We start from the raw sequence: 24,973 nt of genomic DNA, 5'->3' as shown, positions 1-24,973 counted from the left end.
ACTCTTTATTTCTACACTGCTCTCACTGAGCTTACATTTACACTCTTAAGTTTTTTATTTTAAATTAGATTTAAATTCTTGCAGCTCCTAAGTCTCCCTCCCTACAAAACACTGAACACAAGATTTCCAGAGAGAATTTAGAGGATAATAGGATACCACTGGAATCATTTCTCTCACTGACAAAATCTTACGCACCGATGGCTTCAGAATATAAATAGGAGTTATCCTGGATCACATCAGAATCTAACAATGTACAGTTGGCCCCCTGTATCCACAGATTCAACCAACCACGGATCAAAAATATTTGGAAAAAATCCAGAAAGTTCCACAAAGGAAAACATACACTTGCCACATGCTACCAATAATTTACATAGCATTTGCACTGTATTAGGTACTGTAAATAATTTAGAGATGACTTCAAGTATAGAAGAGGACAAGCATAGGTTATATACAAATACCATGTCATTTTATATTAGAAATTTGAGCAACCACAGATTTTTCTGTCCACAGGGGTCCTTGAACCAACTCCCCTCACATACAGAGGAACAGTGGTGTATATGGTATCACTCATAAAAAATTTATAACAGAGATTCTGAACAAAAATGTACAGTGAAGAGGGAAATAAAAATGCAAAGATCTAGAAAGAAATATCCTTCCTGTATCCCTGAAACTTATCTACTACAAAGGTAATTCAAAACTTTATGTGCACAATAGGATAGCATTTCCTAAGGTGTAGTTCAAGAAACATAGTTCTAAGGGATGTACATATATTAGTGGAGAAATGAGAAAGATCAAAATAAATAAAAATAAATAAGGACCTTTCAGGCCTTAAATTTACAAAGGTGAATAGTGACATCTCAGACCTAATAAAGCATCAAAATGATCTCAAATGGCTGTTAAAAGTAACAAATTCCTGGATTTCACCCTGAAGACCCTGATTTACTAGGTCCAGGAGAGACCCAGGAATTTGTCGTTTGAACAACTGTCTCGATGACACTGAAGCTGTCAGCCAAGGAACCATTTTGGAGAGTCACTGGGGTTTGACCATGGACAACCTGATGAAAGCAGTTTTTTTAGGGTATATATTTTCAGAAATTACATGCTAGATTCAGTACCACTTTGGCTATCTAGAAAATGAAAGCACCATAGAGACCTTTTTTTAAAAAAATTACTCTGAATGGACAGGAGTTTATAGTTTAGCTTTGTTTTCACCCCAGATCTTATCTAAGGAAAGCAACCAGCTTTTTCCAATAAGATGCCCAAACACCCCAAATATGTCTGTTTCTTCAATGCCAGGTTAAAAATGAATCTTACATGTACAAAAAAAAAAAAAAAGCTTTGGTCATGCCAACATTTATCCTGGAAACAGAAGCAATGTCGAATGATGAGTCAAGTTAGTGATTTGCAAAATCTTAACAGAAAAAGTTCTGAATGAGGTGCTAAGTTTGGGATAAATTTTTTCCAAGACTAAATAACTCCAGGTCCACGCCTAGTCACCCTCATATTTTTCATGAAAGTCACTGGAAAGATCAAATTATTAATATCCATCTCCTCTTACTTAAACACATACTTTAACATCTCATCCTGACAAAGCTGGTACTTTGGGAAAGCTAACATTAGGGTGGGAGGCACTTATGAATACAAACTTAAGCAAAGAACAACTGAAGTTTGGCAACACATAAAAATGTCACATACTTTCACAACAAAACTTTGCTCTTCCAAAAACAAAATATAGCTCCAAAGACACACACATATGTTCACTTACAAATGCAGCACACACAATCATTCTGGGAACAGCCAGCTACTAGACATTGTGCATCAACTCAATAGTGCCGTTCATCTCAATTATTATAGCACAAATAATACTTGCCCTCCCTTTCTCATTAATATTCTCTCAAGGGATGGCTTTCTAGAAAGAAAAAAAATAAATTCATAAAAATTTCATAATTCCAAGCTACAATAGCAAGTCATACCCATAGCTGCAATAAAAGGCTTTTTCATAAAAAGACTAAACATGTGGATTTTTCTTAGCAAAATGTAAGCGAGCTTTTTTCATTTAAAGGTACCTGTAAAATGTGACTTCCCAAATGTGCTTCAAATACTTCAATGGCCAGTGCACTGGGGCTTCTCCTTCGTTGTGCACCTATAACTTAAAGAAAAAAAAGAAAAGAAAAGAAAGAAAGAAAGAAATTAAGTGGGGGCTCCAATTCACACCTTCAGCTTCATTTCACTTTAATTGTATCACTAGATAGCTACTATAGCTCTAAGATCTAAGAGAATCACAAGCCAGTTTTAACTCTGGTTCTCAGTTGCCTGAGCAATTCAGAGCTGAGGCTGAATTTTCATCGCAGAATATCAACTTCTACAAACATTAAAATCAGATTTAATGTTTTTCTTTTTGGACTGTTTTCCCTATACTGGAGCAAAAAAACATAGGAATGTTCACATTAAAAAAAAATAAATTAGTAAGCTGCTTTTCTTAAAATTTAGGTATTGTTATTTTTAAAGCAAATACATATTTCCTTTCCTTCCCAGAGAAACCTGAACATTTAATGTCCTCTAGGCCAGGAAAAAAGCAAACAGGATTTTTAAAATGTTCTAATGCAATATCTTTATCATAATTTAATAAGCACAACATGTTGGCTAGGAGATTCTCATTAGTGACTGTTTGCGCTAGTGTTAAGTATCTCAGGATGGCTGGATTTCATATTTACTGAACATTCACGTGTAACTATTCCTACAGGACCCACAGGAAGCCCAGGTGGAAGCTTGTTTAGCCTGTGCCTCTCAGCTCAGTGACTGTTTCCTTATCTGAATACTTCTATTCTTCTGCTAAGGTATAGTTAGTCTTTCTGTTCCTGGCATGTGTTGTCTGCAGGCACATACACCCAGAGAGCCTCCCGATTCTTAACGGAAGGGCTTACTGCATGATATTTATGGGATCCAGAATTGTGGGTCATTGCTTCACAATTTCTTTCTTTTTTATGCACAGGGTCATGATTTGCTTTGAAATCTGTTCTAGCTATTTTTCCAGTTTTAAAGAGTCCTCAAACATAAAAACCTACTTTGCTTTCCAGCAATTTATGAAAGAAAATATTCAGAACTTTTCCATATTTCAAACAAATACATCCCTCACCTCTTCCTGCTTTTCTTAAAAATTGTATGACAAACCTCGATTCCCTCAAATCTAGACACTATGAATTGAAAATAAAATTAAACCCCCTATTTTCTTTTTTCTCCAAACGCTTTCGGCTAGTTGACAAGACAATACCAGCAAAATGCTGGTGGGATAATTCTGTTATGTCTCAGTTATTACTAAGTCAGTTAGTTAGACCCATACCTTAGTAGGGATTATAATATAAGTGTACTTAGGATTATTGTGCTGTGCAAAAGTAGGCAGTTCCCCCTGCAATTGTGAGCTAATGTCTGCCATGTCGGAAAGGCACTTTGAAACTAGTATGAGTGGTAAGGATCACTATTACTTGCAAGAGGAAATAAAAAGGGCATTTTTTTTCCAGTGGGAAAATTTACAAAATATAATTGAAGAGTGATTATTATCAAGGAATATTCCAGTTGGAAGGGACTTTAGAGATCACTATTCTAACTTCTTCATTTGCTTCAGAAGCAAAACACACAACTAATAATCTTAAAATAGAAAAAAATCAATCTTCTACCCTAAGATTAATCATTACTATAAGTATAGACATAAGATTTTTAAAATTTTAATATTAAGATGTACTTAAGATAGTATTACTGGGTGTGTGTGCATTTCTGATTAATTTCCTATTCTAACATGCACATTACTCCCTTCAAAACTCCTTTGGCATTTTTGATAATGCAGCTGTCTTGCTGAATACTGTTTTCAGTTTCTAGAGTGTTAATTGCACATTATGGTAGCTTGGTGTGAATGATCCCACATGAATAAAATCTGCAGTTCTCTCTCTTTTTTTTTAAAGATCGTTGGGGGGAGGGGAGCTTTGGAGAGGCAGAAGGGGTTGTTGAAAAACTTCAAAAGTGTCCACTCTGTTATTGAGGCAGTAATTAGGATTCAGAAAGCTCTTTATTAATAGTTTAAAATTTGGGGGCATTTCAGGACTTCCAATAATGAGGTTTAAAATAAACCCCTGTAACTCACAGAAAAAATGGACTGATCTCATAGAACATATGCTATTCTCCAAAGAACTGGATTAAGAGGGGGGCAGCAGAGTAACAGCCACCAATCTATTGAGGACCTTGAAACATCACAGGAAATGAAAGGAACTTGTTCATTCTCTAGAAGGTCCAAGGAGTATGCTCCAATAACAACTACCTTCCTGAAGCATGAACTATACTGCAGAACTATACCGGGTTCCTGCAGAGGTAATTTAAGCCTGGCCATTGATGGCCATTCTTTTCTTGCCTTTCCTCAACGTAGGGCTCAGCTGTTCTTTAGGTAAGTGGTGCAAATGCATACATAATTAGGAATTTTATTTTAAAAGCTTATTAGTCAGTCTGGGGTCCCACATGCCTCCATCAGGTCTTCTGTCCATGAGTCCCACACCTGCATGGTTAGTTTCCTTTGTTCTTCAGATCCTCTATAGAAACCCAAGTGTGCATTCTAGTACATGCTAGCATAACACACAGGAATCTTGTAAGTGGTTTCATGCTTTTCCCTTCAATGGCATTTTTATTACACTAGAACTTCTCTTGATTTATATGTTTTGCACTTATGCAGGTGATGTGGGGCTGTAATGACAGTTCCTAATTTTACAACCAACATAAATATGTTAAACAGGAACCCATTATGCCCCAGGTAGAAGCCCAGCTCTGACTTGAAGCCTTATTGGTAACTGAATAGATGTTAAATGTGTACTTTTTATCTTGTATTTTTCATCCCACCACATTTGGGATTTTGAGTACTGAGATAATAATCTGATAACTCAGGAACAATACAAACACAGTTATTTTGTTCCTCTATGTTAATCGCATTGTGTTTATGGAGTATCATTTATGCCTAAAGAAAAACTAAAGAGGCACTTCCTCAATGAGGGTCATCATTCTCAGAAAAGTAATACACTGTTTATGAAGTTCTCTCAGACTGCTGTGTTTTGGAAGTTGACAGTTTTTAAAACCATTTGGTAGCCCCCACACACTGCATACTTGGTATTGCTATACATGTTAATGTTTAATCTGCAGACACTTCAGTCATTTGTCTGTTCAATTAAAAGACAATGCTTTGAAATGTAAAGAATAATAAATCAACCAAAAAAATGCATAGCACACTGCTAAATAAATGGAACCTGTAATCCTATAACTGTGAGGACTATATCTCAGTCACTGACAGTGATGAGAATTATATAATTTGAACAGGTTATATAAACTGGTAAAAATTTTTTAAAAAGCCACAGTAATTTAAATTCAATTCAGAAATTACTGAGTACCTATGTGATGCTGAAACTTGCTAGCCACTGTAGGGTAACTAGTGCTATAAAACCTCATAAACATTCCATTAGAAAATTTTAAGCAATTCAAAACAAACCTAGGCCCAACATAACATGATCAAGAGAACAACACGATCATCTCATGTTTCTCAAGGGTTACAGATAAAACACCTAGAGTTTTAAGAGACTTTAAATGGAAGCAATGTATAGGGAGAAAGATTTTTTAAAATTGACTGAAGAAATTCTGATTGTCTCAGAAATATAAAATGATATGATGAATCATTAGGATTGCACATTTGGCCTTTCTCTCATTAAAAAATGGAAGGAAAAAAAAAGAAAGACAGAAGAAAACCCCAATCTGAAGCATGTATCTGAAAAATTCGTTTTGTCCCTCAATGGTGTCAGCGAAAAATAACCTAGACTCTTCCACATAACCTTGTGAGGTAGTCTTTGAGAATTAATTAAGTGCAATAAAAGACAATCCCTCTTTGGGGAAATACACCACACACTCCCAGTCATATTCCTAACCAGTGCCCGTCACCTTCAGGGATGCACAGACGCCAGGAAGGCTGAGGATTATCGCTCAGTGGGAGTTTGACCTATTCAGACAAAAGGTCAGCTTGCCATTGAAGAACCCATTAGAAAACAGAAGCAGGCCAGCTCAGTGGACACACGTAATGAACAGCGGAAAAGTCATGAGCCTTTCTTGCCTTGCGTCCTGTGTTGCCCTTTTCCCCCTAACCCTCCCCGCCCCCCCTTCCAGAGCCCCTGGAGCTGCCCCAGCCCCTCCCTGCACAGTTCACACTGGGAAGGGAAACCACAGGCAGCGAGAGAGAAGGGGCGCATTATTTCAGGGATCTCTTGAAAAAGACACTCAAAAATGAAGAAGAGGATGGCACTGGGAGGCAGGGTTGCCAAGAAATTGTTTGATTTGGGAAACGTTGTCATTAGCAGATAGGGAATACCATTTGGGGGCTATTTTCTCATCCAACTGTCCCTCCACGGGGAGCAGAGCGGCAGGATGGGTGAATGTAGCCTTAACGTTCTGCAGTTAGTATTTCAAGAGTGGAGTCATCCACCGAGGCAAGTTTGGTGGGTACCCTCAAAATCTGTTGTGTACGGGGCAAGACTGTTCCTACACTGAGCTTGGGGAAAGAGAGGACTAAAGGAAATCCCGGACGTCACTCCCTGGGTTTTAGCACTTGGGCTAAGCAAAGTCAGGAGTCTGGGAAAGAAAAGAGTACAGAATGCTTAATGAGTCTTCCCATGACTACCAAAGAGAAGAAAAGGGATTTCCCTTGAGGAATGTCAATTAGCCTCGCTCACTGTAGGGCAGATGAAGCCAGGGAGGGTTTTCTCAGAAGTCTCAGAAGTTTATGAAGGATATAGTTGTGTATATGTGTACGTGTGTCTCCCTATAAAAAAAACATTGATATGCTTTTATTGACACTTGTTCTTACCGCTCCATCTACTGCCCAAATGCACAGTTTGTACCCTTTCAACATTAAATTCCTCACTGTTCGTGCGTGCCCTAAACACTGGTGGAATTTCAGGTTGCGATGGGGAAGATGCCCTGGAATAACCAGTGGTAGGTACCTGATTAACCCAAACAGCAGCACTAAAATTGAAACTGTTGCCAAAAGCCTGATGTGTGGAGTTTCCACACACTACGTGAAGCGAATGTCTGAAAACAGAGAACAACACTTTTTCAACGTATTTTCACCAAGATAAGTTTTTTGTCCCTTAAAATACAGGATAACTGAGAACCAGCAAAAAAGAAACAGGGACAGGTATTGTTGATCTGACATTTGAATGGTAGGTTAACATTAAATAATAAGAAAAAAAACCTCCCATATTCAAAAACAGTGTAGTATGGGTTTATTTTTAAATTCATATCCAGAATGTTCTAAAAAATACATTTTTATAATTCATATCTCAAGCATATCAACACATTATATTACCAATTTAGACAAAAGAGGTATTTCATCTATTAAAATAACTGAAACTCTAAGAAGTCTTATGCTGATTCAAAAATTCTTTGATGCAACACATTTAAATTTCTCCCACAATTTAAAGATGCATTGAATATATTCAGGAAAAGCATTAAGGGTGATAAGACTGTGAGAGTATTAATATTTACAAATGAATGGCTGGATTCAAGAAGAAGGAATTGAATCGTGTCTCCTTTTATCAAAAAAAGCCTATCTGTATGGCTACAACTAGTACAAACTAAGGGGAACTACACAAAACACTGATCTGTTTAAACACGGGTGTGTTTATCATGCACTTCCTATCTTTTTTGAACACTTTCTTTATGAAACTTTTCTTCATCAAAATGGTAAACTGCCTAAAAGTGAAACGGCACCCAAGTGTTACTCTTATAAGTCTTAAAAATGTTTCTTGTATGAATTACAAGAACTTCTTTTCAGTACGAAGTTTTCATTTTAAAGAGTCATTTTGCCCACTTGCCTTGCTTTTCCTTTGAAGGAAATGAGAGTTATCAAAGCAGGTGTTTCTTCATCTGTAGGCAGGGAAAGAGGAAAATATCTGTTTTCTGACAATCTGGAAGTTACTACAGGACCTATTATAGGTGCCTTACATGGGTTACATAGAAGTTGATCAACACACTTCTTGAGAGGACCCAAACTTATGCTTGACAAGGACATTCTTAAGGCAATGGGGTAAGCTGCTGTTTGGAGCGATAGCACTAGAGGTGATGATGAAGTGCTGATAGTCAACATCTTTGAGGTCAGAAACCTCAGGAAAATACAGGCATGAGCCACAGCCTAGGCTGAAGGTTGGTGACTGGGGTACCTCAGGGGACTCCTCAAGAAACGCATGGAGGTATAAGGGCAGGATTGAAGGAAGATGAGGGGATGCTTTATTTCTTGATTCTGCAAAGTAATTGTTGCAAATTCAAACAGGACTCTCTAACAATAGTAGGCAACAATCATTTCAGTTTAACTTTCTTAAGCATTCTCATAACGATGAATATAAAAAACAGTCACTTTTACAGGACTTGAAATCCAACCACAACTCCAAGGCTTTTCTGAATGCATTTTTTGACTTTAACAAAATGATGCTGCAAGGGCTTGCTTTGAATGCAGAGCTTAAACTATTTAATTCCCTTTATACAGTGAAGAAAATGAGAATTTCCTCTTTGTATTTACAAAATTTTAAAAAATAGATTATGACTAATTCTTGTCTTTGGATTTCCAGCAGAGATATAGGGTATCATCAATTGCACTCCCTCTCAATTTGGAAAAGTTTGAAGGGTGAGGCAGTTACAAAGTGACTTAAGAACAGAAACTATAGAACAGGAGAACGTCTGAGTGGCAGAGGGTCTTGATTTTTATCTAAAGTGAGCTCAGCAAAAGTCATCAACTAATTCATTCTGGCTTTAGGGCTACAGCAGCAAACACTTACTGAGCCTCACCACGAGGCAGGCACATTGCTGGGCCCTGAGAACACAGAGATGACCAACAGAGTCCACTGAGTGAGGCAGTCTTGTGTGATAGGAGGGCCCAGTGGGCCGCAGGGAGTGGCATTGCAGACACCAGCCCAGGCTCCAAGCCGGAACACGTGCCTGAGGTGGGCAGGTGCTCTGCCTGAACACCATCTGAAGCTCTGCTTCTGAGCTGCTTCTTTTCTTGTTACTGTCGTTCTTGTTTCTCTTCTTCCTATGATAACCTTCTTCTACCAATCACCTACCCCATTAAGTCATGAAGGACCGAGTACTCGCTGACCACAGCTTTCAAAGGGAAAATTAGAGAGGACACATCTAATTTGGGATCTGAAAGCAGCACAAACTACACTAAGTTGGATACTTGTCCTTTAATTGGTAGAAATGACCTCCCCCAATAATATGTGAAAACTGTTTTTGAGAAGTTGAAATTTTTAATGGGGGTTAGGTTTGGTATGCTCCCTCAATAGAGGCTGGAAAAAAAAAGGATTATCATACTTTCATTTTGCAAAATGTCTTAAAAGCCTTTTTCAGTTGAGTGCCATTGTAAGACTGTCAGCCCTTCTGACCTCAATGACACACACACTGTTAGTGGCATGACTTTGCCCAGTAGGAAGGAACTAGAGATTATCATTGAATTGGTATGGTGTCAGTCAGCATGTGTGCATGCGAGGTCGCTTCTGTCGTGTCTGACTGTTTGCAACCCCATGGATTATAGCCCGTCAGGCTCCTCTGTCCATGGAATTCTCCAGGCAAGAATAGTGAAGTGGGTTGCCATTTCCTCCTCCAGGGGATCTTCCCGACCCAGGGATTGCAACCACATCTCTTACGTCTCCTGCATTGGCAGGTGGGTTCTTTACCACTATCCCCACCTATACTTAGTGGTAAAAGGAAAAAGTTCACATCTGTTATCTTGATTCCCCCCCCTCCCCAAGTCTGATCCCAAAGCTTCGTGTTATGACAACTGTAACATCTGCCACAAATGCTGAGGAAGTCAAGCACAACCTTATTACTTCCATTCTAATGCTCCATCCATCCTTCGGGCTTTCCAAGGCCACTGATATGGCAGGGGGGGGGGGGCTAGGAAAAACTGGCTCTGCAGGAAGTAGCTTGTGTCTCTGAGGTAGAAAGAAGGCAGTGTCTCTGGCCCTTTCCCCTTCTCTCTCTCCTCCTCACCCACTCATATGTTCATATTCACATTCTCTCACGTGCTAGCTCACTCTTGGACCCCATCAATGCTTAGTGGTGTGTTTAGAGACTTTCTGACAAAGAACAGTAAAAAAATAAATAGTTCCATGAAATAGTGGGCTGTTGACACAAAGGACATGATGCTACAATTATAACAGCACCTGCTACTGGAAAAGTCACTGACTGATGTCCAGAGCTCAACCATTTCAGACCATGGTAATACATTTATTTATGAAAAATTTAGTGAACACTTAAAATATGGAAGATACTAACCTCATAGACCTAGGAGCTAGCGATATAAGCCAGGTTCCCATTTCCATTTCTGAATGCTTTCTTAATATGTCAGCAGAAGAAAGCTAAAAGCCTCCATGTGAAATTTGTGTTGAGTCTCTACTTTTAGCTGGGTACCATGTCAGTGGATATAAAAATGAAAGCACCATCCTGACCCTCCAGGTGACCAGAGTCTAGTGTGAAGACATATACATAAGCAAATAAATCAAATCCGATGAATGTGTGACTCTCAGCTCTCAGCTCTGGATTGGGGTGGGGAGAGCAGCGGCTTCAGTATAGGGGCATGCTGGAACTGTGAGTGGAGAGTGAGGTCACATAGACAGTGAACTGTAGCAGTCAGGACCCTGGGATCCACTGGCTGGACATGGAGGCCAGGCAACTTCACCTTTGCCTAGCTACACGTGCAAGGTTCCAGGCTCACCATCCGGCCAGCTCCAGCCAGCTTTTTCTCAAGCTGCATTCCCAACGGACTGTCACACTCCTAAAGACACTTGCATGTCTGGGTGCCACACTTTTACCACAACTTCCTGGGGCTCCACATTATAGCTTAACAGTCACACAACTACATCCAGGAGGATGAAGGTTCACTCAGCTCTGTCTGAAAACCCAAACTTTACCATTCGACCACTTGCCCTGCCTGTGTCAAAGTTCCTAAAGTGCATGCAGACACCACAGCTGTCAACCGGGTACTGTGTGAGGCAATCGGTTACCAAATGGATTGTCCCATCACCTCAGAGCTCTGATGGGGATCTTCCTGCCACAGGTCTCTTACTGAGGCCATCAGATTCCTCCCCAAGATGCTCTCTGCCCTCCGCTTGCCTGAGTTCAACGGAAGGACTCACGTTATTGGGAAATAGCTGCACAGAGAGGAAAGGATTTGGGTTCTGGAGTCAGGCTGACCGAGTATGAAGTTCTCCATTTATCTCTATTAGCTGGGTGGTCATGGACACATCAGGCTCTGGGGACCTCAGTGTCTCATTGTGTCAAGGGGAGATGCTGTGAGGACACATGATACCCCCCACTCTGCTTTTATTTCCCTCCTAAAACTTGTTTGCGTGTTGCCTCTCTTCTCGATTAAGGACGTCCCCAGTGGCTCAGTCGGTAAAGAAACCGCCTGCAGTGCTGGAGACCCAGCTTTGATCCTTGGGTTGGGAAGATCCCCTGAGGAATGGGATGGCTATCCACACCAGTATTTTTGCCTGGAGAATCCCATGGACAGAGGAGCCTGGTGGGCTACAGTCCACGGAGTCGCAAAGAGTTGGACATGACTGAGCAACTAATACTTTCACTTAACACTTTTTCTTCTCCACTCACATTGTTCCCTTCCTAAGCTGGAGGAATCGTTTTGTGCACTGCTGAAACCTTAACAGTTAGATTAGGGCCCAGAACACAGAAGGTACACAATATATATTTGTGAATAAATGAACAGTCTAGAGTTCTAGCCCATGGGAGGTGCTCAGCACATGTCAGCTCTTCCTCCTTGTCATGAAAAGTGGAGGCCTAGTCAAAGATGACTTTTCTAGATCACCATCTGTATCCCAATTTTTACAGAAACACTGGTTTTCTTAAATATGCCCACTTCTTTGGAATTATTTACCAAACTATTAGAAATATTTGTTCCCCTATATGCTTTACCTAGTTTCTGTCCTTCCTGCAGCGTGATATAAAATCTACAGTGTCACCACAAACCCTGTGAGCCAAGTGCAATCAGGGCCTCAAACCAGCACAAACATTTCACACATACTTGGGCAAAGAGCCAGCAATTCACTGAGTGTCAGCAACTGCCCACTGAATTTTCTCTTGAAGATTCACTCATGTGCTATTCTAGCAGTAATTGGCATTCATTTTAAGATGCTGAACGCTTCCAACATAACTTGATTAGGTAAACGTACAGAGCTACCAACACTGGAAACCAAAATCACCTCTTACAACCCCACCATCTTCTCTGATTACATACAAACAAAAGCCCACACAATTATCAATGGTAACTGAGTGGGAACTAGGTCTTGCTTATGTTAGATCAAGGTTTTCATCACCACTGCCATCTGCCTCACGGGGACCTACAGAGGCTATGATTTACAGAGAGTTAGAAACTATATAAGAAAAATGAACACTATTTGGAGTTTAGAGATTAGTAAACAAGCTGACAAGATTGTCAGGCCTAAAATTAAGAATACACACAAGCATATACTTTCACACTCATCACAACCATGAAACATATCAAGGAGGGAAAAAACCTAATTTGAAGACCTATTATTTAGATCCATGACTTAGCTCAAGCCTCTATTTGTCAGAGGTTCTTAACATGTTTCTTTCTTTGAATAACAGACATGTTTAAGCAAAATGTCTTCCTAAGGCAATATTTAAACAGAAAGCTTTTGTGTATACAATTATAAAAATTCCAGAGAGCCTCTGACACCCATCCATAGACCTCATGTCAAGAATTCTTGCTTTAGACAAGAGCCAGGCACCCACATGCAGCCTGTACCAGCCTGGCACTTAGTGGGACTGAGCAAATGATTCCTTGAATGAGTAAGTAATCAAATGAACACCCAAATGAATGAATGCAAGGAGACTCAGTCAGAGAACACACAGCTAAAGCAGACACTTGTATTCTGTGCGGAACCCTGAGTCTGAAAGCAGCAGCCAGTTAGTTGGTTTATTCACAAAAATTGCTTTGTGGAATTATACACTGCTCCTCCCCTTCTAAATGCAGACAGAGGGAGGAAAGGAAAAAGAGATAATGAAGGTTTGCAAATGAAGTGGGTACAACTGTGCAATCAATCAACGTTTTCTGAAAAAGAATCTGCATCACTTGCCAAAAATCTGAACTGAATAACTGAACCAGCATTCTGATGAGAACGGACTTTGCCACTAGCCAGTCATTTTTGTTTGTCTTCCAGCTGTCTTGCTTCTGTTTTCCAGGAAGCCTCTGGTCTCTTCTTAGCAAGTTCAGGCCTGGGAATTTATTTAATCATGTTCAAATGCTTACTCTATGCTTATTCTTTTTAATAAATCTCTGCTGACTATTTAAGAGTAAATACTTAGTATTTACTAATACTGCCTAGTATTAAGCTAGTTGAAAAGAATACAATTGCTCATCTAAATATCCACTGATGGCCTACTAAGTGCCAGGTCCTCTTTTAGTGCTAAGTCATAGAAGAGGGAACAACACAGACAAAAAGGCCTTCATGGAGCTGACATCCCAGTGGGGAAGTCAACAACAGCGACAACAGCAACAGTGCACACACATCTCAACGCGGTCAACAGCATGAAGAAAACGGGGCAGGGGCAAGAAGCAACAGGTCTTTCTGTACAATAAAGGAAAATCAGGGCAAACACCTCTCCAAGATCTATCTGACGGGAGATACCAAGAAGGTGAAGGGTGACGTGATGTACAGGTGAAGGCAAGAGAAAGCGGAAAGGCCCTGAGATGGGAGGAGCTTCTCGGGTTCAGCAAAGGGCAGAGAGCCAACATCCTCCAGGAACTGAGAGAGTGGGAAAGGGAAACAGCAAGTGTAGCAAAATAATGGTTTACTTGGAGGGTGTCAGGAAAGGGGGGCATCTCACTTCAGTGAAAGTCAAAGAGGTAAAAGAGAAGAGAATGTTTCGGCTAGAAATGAGTAGAAATGCTCCAGGCAAACAAGTCAGGGATTAGCGGTGGAGGCGGGCAGAGAGCATGCCCAGGGGCACAAGGCCAGCAGGCCAGGTGAGTTCACTACACCTGCAGGGAAGGGAATTTCAGGGCACCTGGGCAGGCTACGTCACGAGCACTGCAGAGGAGTTTCTAGTTCACACAGAGTAACTGGGATTCATTTACAGAGTCCTACAGGGGTTGGAGTTGAGCACTAGAATGCGTTATGTCGACACGGCAGAGGGGCACGGGGTAGAAATGTGTTTGGAGGGAAGATGAATAGACTGGCTATTTCATAGTTGAGGCAAGAGATGGGGTTTCCCAGGTGGCGCTAGTGGTAAGAACTTGCCTGCCAATGCAGGAGACACAAGGAATGTGGGTTTGATCCCTGGGTCAGGAAGATCCCCTGGAGGAGGGAATGGCAACTCGCTCCAGTATTCCTACCTGGAGAATCCCATGGACAGAGGAGCCTGGCGGGCTACAGTCCATGGGGTCACAAGGAGTTGGACATGACCGAGCACACACACACAGCTCAGGGAAGAGATGAAGATGAGTTAACCCTAGTAAATAAGATAGAAAGATTAGAGAGGAGTTCGGTTCTGAAGGTACTTAGGAGGTAGGATTGAGAGAGCACTGTAACTGACTATTTAGGGGAAAAGAAGAGTCAGGCATGAATTTCAGTTTTTTGGGTTGGCAAACAATATAGATGGTTCACTCATTCCCTGCGCTAGGACATACTAGAACATGAGATCCTGAACTGGAGGTGTCTTTAGGGCAGGCCCATTGAGATGAGGTGTCCAGTAGACTCAAGGCTCTGGGCTCAGAGGTGGCAGAGATGCAGTCTTGGTGGCAAGTTGTACAGATGGGCAGAGAAGCTGGGGTGGGGCAGAATGAGGGAGGGTGGGGGGCCAGTGTGGGGAACACCTGCCTTTATAGAGAGCAAGGGGAAAAGCACACAGCCTGAGAACGAACACCCAGAGGGGCAGCGGGGAGATAAAGAGATGGTGGTGTTTACAAAGAACAGGACCAGAACATCTGAAGGAGAGGCTCACTGAGTACATCGGATATTACAAGACAGCACCGAGGTGGGAACGCTGCTGTCAGCTGAGGAGTAATGAGAGGTGAGAACCTTGAGTTCTATACTTTAAATTCCTTTGCTAGAAATTTGGAGATGAAAGGAAGGAGAATAAGGGAGGAAATCTTGGCAAGGAAGAGAAGTAGGAAATGCCCATGGGAAATAAAATTTTTTTTTTAGTGACTTGAGGATGTTTATACCCTGAGATAAAGAAGCAAGTAATAGCCACGAGACACAGAAAGATGGAAAATCCTCAAAAGAAGGTACACCACTGTGCAGAGTTTAGGTAAAGCTGAACAATATGTATCATATTTTTAATTCAGTATTTTATTATAATCTGAATCTACAAAAATGATGTTCCATGGCGTGGAGACCCATTCCAGTCAATAAGGATTTCAACTTTGGAACAAGTTCTCCTGGATGCTGGTCAGACAACATAATGATCTACAACCCAAGCTTAGGAGTGTATTTCTACAGGACAAGGTGCCAAGCACATCTAAGATCAAACCATCACGTCTTCCATCCATTCTCTCCTCCTGTGAGGAGTCTTCATTCTACTGGAAGTACAGGCTCATTATTTCAGAGCAGCCTCCCTCCCTCTTAGTTTTCTCCACTGTATATTTAGGGACATCATACGCTCTTTCCTAAGATCCATGTCTTTCCTGTCAATTTCATGAAAACAGAAAACTCCATATACATGGATTTACAAACATGCTATACAAAGTACAAGACCCCTCTTTTGTATGACGCTGTGTCGAGGTAGTCCCCTCACCTCACACTCCAGCATTGTTCCTCACTTCATGTCTCAGTAATAAAGCTCTCTCCTATTCCAACTGGTCTCCAGTCTCTTGTCCTTGTATCTCCTGCCAATGCAAAAGCTTTGAAAATGTCACACATAGAGGAGTTACCTGGAATTGCTTTTGGACTCCCTGAAACTCTTGGATCACAAAAGCAATAAGTACTTCTCCCTCGCAGCCAAGATCTGTCAAATACCCATAGGCAAGTATTGCAACAGATCATTAATATACTCAGGTGTGAACTAAAGGAATAGTAACTAATCAGAGAAAACAAAAATGCCTTTTATTTGTTGGAACAAGCAAGTGAAAAGGGAAAGAAGAACCTCATATTCCTCCTGCTTTCTTTAATGAATATTGATTAAGCCAATGAAGAAAGAAGCCAAGAACGGCTGTGTATAGAACAGAACAAAAAGACCCTGCTTCCCAAGAAATACTTCTTACAGACACGGTGGCTTCAGCTACATCAGTGAGGTGGAATTTTCTACATGGCAAGAGAGAAAGACATTTTTTTTTTTCCTCTGGAATTTCAAAACTACTGTTTAAACAAATTGCATCCTCAGCACTCAGAAGAAAATACTAAATGCTCCCCTCGGCTCCCTCAACTTGCTCCTCTTATTAGCTTTCCTCTTCTGTTTCCGGCGAAGGCAGCTCACTCTGGGGCTTCTGGAATTTGATTGGGACTCCAGGCACCTTTATTTTCTTGGTCCAATTTCACTTATATTTATTTGCAGCACTGCTGCCACTTCCTTTTTTTCCTTCATAATTGGAACCACAGTTGAGAGTGAGAGCAATGAACTCTACATGCTGCCTTCAGAAGTTGATGACTTCAGTTTTTTAGAGACAACTTCTTTCAGTTAGATCTATACCGAGGTCTAGCTCGGTCCTTTGTAGTACTCAACATTTTTCCATCTTAGTCTCTGAGTATTCAGGAGTACTTTAAAAAATGGGAGGCAGCTATTGCTTAGTATGAAGGGCATAATTCTTGGAGACAGAAACCTTTATTTCTTGTCTCAGCTCTGTCATTTACCAGCTGATGAACAAAAGACGTAGTCTTGGTTTATCGATCTTGGTTTCCTCATGTATAGAGTGGGTTTATAACCCCTTGTCCAAAAAGTTGTGGTAAGGGCTAAATACCAATGTTTGGAACAATTTTCTAGTGCCTACCTAGCAAAGAGTAAGGGACACATAAATATTAATGCAATCGGGATGTTTAAATATCTCTCTGTAGCAAAATAGAAATGAGTGCTGACAAAATGGTTTTGATGAGAAAATTAAAGGAAGTCACTAAGATGACGTTCTATAACTAGGACTTTTCTGATATTTCCTAGGTGGTGTGTGACCTTGAGCCAGTTAAAAAAATCTCAGACAAATACCGTTACCAGGAAGATGAATGGCTATCACCACTCACACCACAGCAGGTTGTTTAGGGATTAAATGAGATAACATAGGCAAGCGTGGTACAGTATTTGATACAAATGAAGTGTCCACTAAATGTTAGTTCCCCTCTCCTTCTTCAAATATGTGTATTTTAATAATCATATGCAAATGAAGAAGACAAAACAAAAGGAAAACCCCCTACAGATTTTTTAGAGTCAACCAACATCATGGGCTTGTTCACAAATGGGACTGATATAAATGGTTATTAGAGAGCAAATGGTTTTGGCATTTATGAAAATCCTTAAGACTACAGCTGATCTGTGATTTTATATGGTGAGTTTTTAGCATAACAATCTTTTCTAAGTGTCAAGGGAGAAAGGTAGTGTGGTGTCTTTATACTGGGTGCGTCCATACATGTGCCTGTGTATAAGCAGGCATGTATGTATTGATATTCATAAATCTATGCTTATATTCCTCACCTGCTAAAAATATATACATGGTAGGTTTTGAATAGTTTGATTAATTTAAGACTACCTAATGCAGAGGTATGGAAGTTAAATGCTGCCCACTCTAACAATGGTAGCTGCAGAAAGGTTATTTCCCAGGAGGGATAAACAGTAGAAGAAACCCACCAGACCCACATCATCCTGTCCCCCCCGTTCTTCGTCCCTGATTGGCCACGTCATGTTTGTGGCTAGACCCATCTGGACAGCAGGTGTGGAGCCGCACGGCTGCATGTATCTGATTATTGAAAAGGGACTGTTTCCAAAGGGCACAATAAACTGCTGCTGACCCTTGGTAACAACACGTGGCAATCATCCCTGTTTACACAGGTTAAGAGCTCAAAATAAAGGACAACCAATTCTGAATGTTTTAAGACTACATTTTGACCAGCGGCTTTTGACAAAGCCTCCATATATATCAGTCAAATAGTGAACTTGCCGAGCTTGTATAGAGTCTATTAGAGGGGGAATAAGGTTCATGAATTTCAAGCTTGGAGGGCTCTAATTACCTCATGCTCAAACTTTAACTACAAAACTCAGATAAATTGCTGCATTAAACCACAGAAGATCCTCCACCTGATTTGTGCCAGTGCATCTAAAGCTCAGTGAGGCTGATCCCAGAGAGGTTTTTCAAATCAGTCCTAAGGGAATATGTTCCGGACCTGTCTCTAATGAGTATGTACGGATTACTTGGATGTTTTGGTAAAGCTACCTGGTAAATTAGTCAATCTGAAATTTTATTAGCCGCAAAGCACTGTAGCAGTCAGTCACATAGCCCAAGAATACTGGGGGAATTAAAGTCATTTTCAGCATCTATTAGCTAGGTACCAGGAATCCGTTTCAGGCCCTGCTTGGTAGTTGTAACATTAAACTAATTGGCTAATAGTTACAGCTGTCTCTTCAGTACTTTTGTTCTTGGAGGTGTGATCCCTTCTTGAACCAATTTATGTACACCCAGAGGGGGGTCCTATATTTATTCTAGTTCAGTGTATGGTTTGGATTCGAAAACAACCTAAAAAACAGAAAAGAAAAAGGTCTGTACATATAAACCACGGTGCAAAACAGCCGAAGCTGAGCTGACATAATGACAGTCTGAAAGTTAGAATTTAGTGAATATGGGAGGCAGAGAAAAATTAGGAAAACACACACCCCTTTCAAATATTCAAAACATTCATACTTTATCAAAGATGCACTGAGGAGAAGTGTGGATTTCCCTCTGCCTGGTAGAACATTCTCCACGGCTATTTATCTAGTTACAAACTTTTATAGATGTGAAATATTTTAAGAAGTCCTTTAGAAATGGCCTGAGGTAATTTCAAACTTAACAGACCCTGTCCCACCAGAGCTCATTACAGTGGATTTTATAACAAAGTACCCTCTACTTAATTTTCAGAGCCTAGCCAAGCATACTGGAAATGCAGCTGCATTAAGTGCAATTAATGGTACAATAAAAGCAGTGGAGGGCTGTTTAACACCCAAGAACCAGCAGTAAACACTGGCTCCATGCTCTCCAGCAGTCAGTGATGTGTCAAAGCACCTGGAGTGTGAGATTTCTGTATCAAGGGGGAAACGTCTCTCTCCTGCCAGAGAAAAATCTTCTGTCCTTCAACGCGTCTACCCAGAGACTGCACAAAAGGATATAAAGTGATTCCCTCCAGTTATGCCACAAGCATTTGCTCCCTTTGAGTGGGAGGCCAACATAGTAAGCTCCTATTCCCATCAGTGAGGGAAAAGGACAAATATGATTTTACCAAAAACGAGTCTAACAGCAAGTGACTCATAGTACACAAAATGATTCGTGCATAACTCAGTTCACTCTCAGAAGCCAGAAAAAAGAAGCGTCTGATCAGAATACTATGTTTATTGGAAAGATCCAGATAAACCCAAAACCCAAAAGGCTGGGGATAGGGTGGGCAGGAGCAATTATAATGATGTTTGCAAACCTCTTCGATGATGAAGTCATCACTTAGAATTTGAATACGAGAGATATCTACAAGTAAGCAAAAACCTCACAGACTGATAGAATCATGGTTGTTAGGGCATTTGTCAACTAGTTCATTTACTAAGTACAATATGTAGTCAACTGAGTCTGGGAAGATGATTATACATATCCACCTTCTGTAAGTAATTAAAGCAATTCTATCTTAAAAAGTATTTGATTACAACTGTCTCTTCTAGCGGAGAAGGCAATGGCAACCCACTCCAGTACTCTTGCCTGGAAAATCCCATGGATGGAGGAGCCTGGTAGGGTGCAGTCCATGGGGTCGCGAAGAGTCGGGCACGACTGAGCGACTTCACTTTCACTTTTCCCTTTCATGCACTGGAGAAAGAAATGGCAACCCACTCCAGTATTCTTGCCTGGAGAATCCCAGGGACGGAGAAGCCTAGTGGGCTGCCTTCTATGGGGTTGCACAGAGTCAGACACGACTGAAGTGACTTAGCAGCAGCAGCAGTAGTCTCTTCTAGACTAGCCTGTATTTAAGGTTCTATCCCTCTATTTCCATGTCTGGATAAAACTGGTCACTGAACAATATAAACAGACTAGGAAGTACATTAAAGTTGTATTTTTAAGTAAAAAAAAAAAAACCCACACACTGTAATGTAACACATGCGTGCTTGCTCAGTTGTGCCAGACTCTGTGCAGCTCCAGGTACTGGAGCTCCTCGATCCATGGGATTATCTGGGTAAGAAGACTGGAGTGAGCTGCCCTTTCCTCATCCAGGGGATCTTCCTGACCCAGGAACTGAAGCTACATCTCCTGTGTCTCCCATACTGCACATGGGATTCTTTACCACTGAGCCACCTTAAAAATCTCCACCAATCAGCAATTAGTCAAAAGAAATCTTATAAATCATAATACTAAAGACATAGCCTAAAGAAAGAAAAGCCACAGACAATCCCCAAATTTCATGTTACGAAAAACATGTTTCTAATCTCCCTCTCAAAAAATACTCCTGAGAGGTTTGACGCTGGTTTTGGTTTCTTCAGCTTCCAGTGCTCTTGGATTGAAGAGCTAATGACTCAAGAGAGGGACACAGAAGATCCCTCTGTGAGGTGATGATAATTTGCTGTTGCCTCAAGATCCTGCCACAAAGAAACCTGCTCCCAGGACCTACAGGGCATGACCGTGGTTACTTTCATCCTGGGTTCTAGCATGAGTTTTAGGCTCTGTGAACACAGCTAGGAATCTAACATCCAATAATAACTCATTTACATTATCATTTTTATTTTAATTTTTTTCTGGGAAGGAATGCACTGGTTTTAAAACTGAAAACCTGATGTTTATAAATCTTTCTTATAGATCCTAATTTCTGAGAGGGCAAAGATCATAGCTGAAATGTTCCTAACACTGAATTAACATTTCTTTGTATACCACATGAAAGTGTTAGTTGCTCAGTTGTGTCCAACTCTTTTGTAACCCCATGGACTGTAGCCTGCCAGTCTCCTTTGTCCAAGGAATTCTCAAGGCAAGAATACTGGATTGGGTTGCCATTTCTTTCTTCAGAGGATCTTCCTGACCCAGGGATCAAACCTGGGTCTCCCTCACTGCAGGCAGATTCTTTACCATCTGGGCTGTAATATCCATCATATACACCATAGTCTTTCCATAAACACACACTGATGATCATGATTAATTTCCAGCAACTGAGAGTGGCTAGTGATGAATGAAATGAGATTCCAAAAAACAGTATCATTCGAGATATTTGTATTTCAGTACTCAGCTGAGATGATAAAAATATAAGGGAGGGAACTGTGTGGTCTCAGCAGAGGTCGGCTTGTCTCCGGAAACTGCACATTCATCCTTGGGCTGGTTACACCAGCTCATATGCTCCCAGGCAGAGTAATAAAAGCTTAATTCCATATCCTTCCACCTGGCTAACTCAGGCTTTGTGAACACAAGAGAAGGAAGTTAACTTCTAGAATATCAATCTACTTCCTTTCATGAGCTGTAAATGCACTCTAAAGTAAAAGATACATATAAGGATCTCTTGACCTAGTATACCTTTTAGCTTTAAGTGGAATCGACTTTATTTTCCTGTCAACTACAATTTTCACTAAAGACTCCTGACTTCTTTATGGCATAATAAAGTTTTGTCTAGGATTACAATAAAAAGCTTTCATAATACTCATGACCTGAACATTCTGGATTAATTTTTAAATTGCATCTGAAAATCAGTACAAACGGCAATTCAATGTTTATGCTCTTGAAACTGGATTCATCTCCTTGCCTCTCTCAGTTGGTTCATATCTTTTAGGGCAAGTTTGATGATAAAAAGCTGAGTTTAGAAGAGAGCTTTGCATAGCCTCAAGGAAAGTTTATATTTATTTTCAGTTTGATGTATTTTATTTTAGAGTAAATTATTTACTATTTGTGCTCCCTTTGGGAAAATGTAAATATTCTGGGACATATTTCTTTGCTACATCCCTTTCCATTACATTTCCCTTAGCTACCTGGCCAGGTGAGGAGGAAAGGAGAGAGGTAGGCATACCAGAGCTTGCATGCGGTCCCTCTCCACGCCCTTCACTACTGACCACCACCCTATCTGTTCTTGGCACCTTCCCTTTCCACTTCCATATCCAGGAGGAGTGGGAGGTAGGGCAACACTTGACTCTGCAGTGTCACACACCAGTAACACTAAACCTGTACCTTCTTTCTCTTCTTCAGGGTTTCACAATGACATTAACTGTGTGATGGGCTGGTCTTACCGCAGGTCCAGGGAAGCAGAAGGGAGCTGCTTATTGACTTATGAAAAGCATTTTATGAAACTAGGTGCAACTAAATCCTTTTAATTGCACGAGGATATATAAACTGATGAATAAAAAATGCTCTTTTCTTTGATTCGAATGTTAAATTTCATCCTCGCGTATAGCATTTTATTGTTAAGAGCAAGTAACATGAGTTCAAAATGTCATTCCCGTATGTCTGAGGCCCATTTACTCAGTAAGTATGTATTGACCATCCACTATACTCCAGGGACTCTGATGGCACTAAAGGAAATGCCTAGGAACAAGAAGAGATGGCCCCTGCTTTCACAGGGATTACAGTTTTCTGGACGGGTACCAAAGCAAATGAAACTCAGTCCAAAGCATAGCATTGGTTATACCACAGCTGTTGTCATATAGTCTCAAAATGTCAAAATACGGATGTCACTGTTGAAATAGCATTCTGCCCACTAGTAAACTGGCTGCAAATAAGGATATAGAATAATTTTTACGAATGGAACCTGATGAATCTAAAATGAAGTAAGGCATACCACATTCACGACTGAAAACAGAATTAGATGCAACTGTGCACAGACCCTGTACTTGTCCTTTTTAGATTCAATGATGTCCAATCCCTGCTTAAGCAAATATACACATTGCCCACCCAAAAGGAACCACCCGATGCCCCTGGAAAGGCAGTGTACCCATTTCCAGGAAAAGAGTAATAATGGGCTTGAAGCCAGTTCTCCCACATCTGCATTCACCCAGAGTTTAGGGCTATGATCCTGGTCTGCCCAAAAAGACATAAAGGGAACTTTCCTGGAAGCTTCTGGAAAATGCTTCACACTTCTTCACATTATCTTGAAACATCTTGTATAAGGACCAGTGTATGAAGCTGCAACAATCATTTTCCACCATAACTTGACAAGACTTGAATGGAAAAGTCAATGCACTGAGGATGGCAAAGAAGAAAAATACAGCTGAGGTCCTGCCTAACCATGGGCAGCCACTGCAGTATCTGGGGCTTCCCTCCCCTGATTCCCCTTACGGTGTGATAATTAAATCATGTTATTGTTTAGCTCACCACAGGTTGCATACTCTATTATTTGTAGTCCAAAATATTTTAACTGATATATCTGGTAAATTTAGTTTTTAAACCGCAGACAAGACCTCACACAGTCAATATCAAGGTGTCCCCTCAGTGTTGAGACTTTTAAATTTTTTCACTGAGTGTTCCAAACTTGTGACAATCCTTGTCATGAATGCCTACATTAATTAATTGAAGCCTAACATGGAGGAATACGGTGTATGTGGCTGCGTGGGGGTTAAGGGATGATAGTGATGTATACAGAGAAAGCATATGTGGAAACAGACTAAACTGAAAGGAATGGGACTTAGGAATGGTGGTTTCTTAAATGTTAACTACATTTCTGGAAATAGAAATAAGAACCTCTTATGATTCAACCAGATTAGGGAAAAAGAGTTGCTGTGTAAGACTGGGGATGATGCGAAGACAGGAAAGTGGGAAGAGTGCTCACAAAATAAACCCTAACTTGTTTCTAGAGTTTCAAAGAAGCCCTAGTTTGACAAAAAACCAAAGTTGCTAAATTGCCCCACATCACACATCCTAGAAATGTGTGGATTCAATTACAGAGCAAGAGAGACTACCAGCAGCAAAGATGCTTTTCTTGGAATTTCAATGCAAAGCAAATGTACAGATGTTGGCATAAAAGCCAAACTGTTTGAAATGGAATGAAAGATAGAGGTCCAGAGAGAAGATTGGAAAAGATAAAGAATTAAATATGCAATAAAAGAGACCATCACATGCACAGCATCAAACTTGGACAGCCAAAGCCTTCTGATACTCAGATGCTAGTATTGGTGACATGTACGGGCTAAAGGAAAAAAAATGGGTAAGGGTAACAGAATCAAACAAATACTACATTAAAATCGCTTATCTCTGTGGGCAGGCTGTAAAAATCATATCATTCTCATTGAAAAATAATTCATTAAACTGCACCCCAGCAGGATGTAAAGAACAACACACAGCATACGAAGATATTGAGCAGCAGGGGGCAATAAACTTTATAAAAACTATTAAAGCATCCAACAAAGCAAGATAATACAAGGAGGAAACAATGGAAATGTCAGTCCAATTTCTAAAATAGCCATGTTAATACATAAGTGCAAACACTTCAGGAAAAAACACACATGCTTATCACATTAAAATGCACGCTTGTGAAACCACCCTTGAGATGTCAAAAGCTGACCTGCCGCAGGGCTGTGAAATAAAAGCCAGCGGGTTGCCACATGGAAAGGCCTGGTCCAGAGAGCTTCACACCAGGTAACCTACTGAAATGCCATAATTGCTTGTAGGTATCTGAGACTGCTCCAGTTACAGACACAGAGGTTAAATGAAAACAGGGCCACACACAGTCCACAACCAGGGATGCACGAGGACACTTGTAGCTCTAAGCTGGTAGGCTTGAGTGCCCTCACCCTCAACCCAGTTTCCTCCTGT

General features: G+C 40.6%; 1 protein-coding gene across 9 annotated transcripts in view; it reads right to left on the bottom strand.

Moving 5' to 3' along the window:
- NPAS3 (neuronal PAS domain protein 3) overlaps window positions 1-24,973 on the bottom strand; it is a 966,851-nt gene that overhangs the window by 497,661 nt on the left and 444,217 nt on the right. For 6 of the 9 annotated variants that reach the window (XM_060401793.1, XM_060401794.1, XM_060401797.1 and 3 more), the window contains one exon: window positions 2,067-2,143. In XM_060401793.1, the coding sequence (XP_060257776.1) occupies window positions 2,067-2,143 (77 nt within the window). Of the gene's footprint in view, window positions 1-2,066; window positions 2,150-24,973 lie in introns of all 9 variants that reach the window. The other 3 variants (XM_060401796.1, XM_060401798.1, XM_042235677.2) reach the window with 1 other exon arrangement.

Source organism: Ovis aries, chromosome 18, assembly GCF_016772045.2.
Source record: "Ovis aries strain OAR_USU_Benz2616 breed Rambouillet chromosome 18, ARS-UI_Ramb_v3.0, whole genome shotgun sequence".
NCBI lineage: Eukaryota > Metazoa > Chordata > Mammalia > Artiodactyla > Bovidae > Ovis > Ovis aries.
The sequence above is the reverse complement of the archived record's forward strand: the minus strand, read 5'-3'. Positions and strand labels throughout refer to the sequence as shown.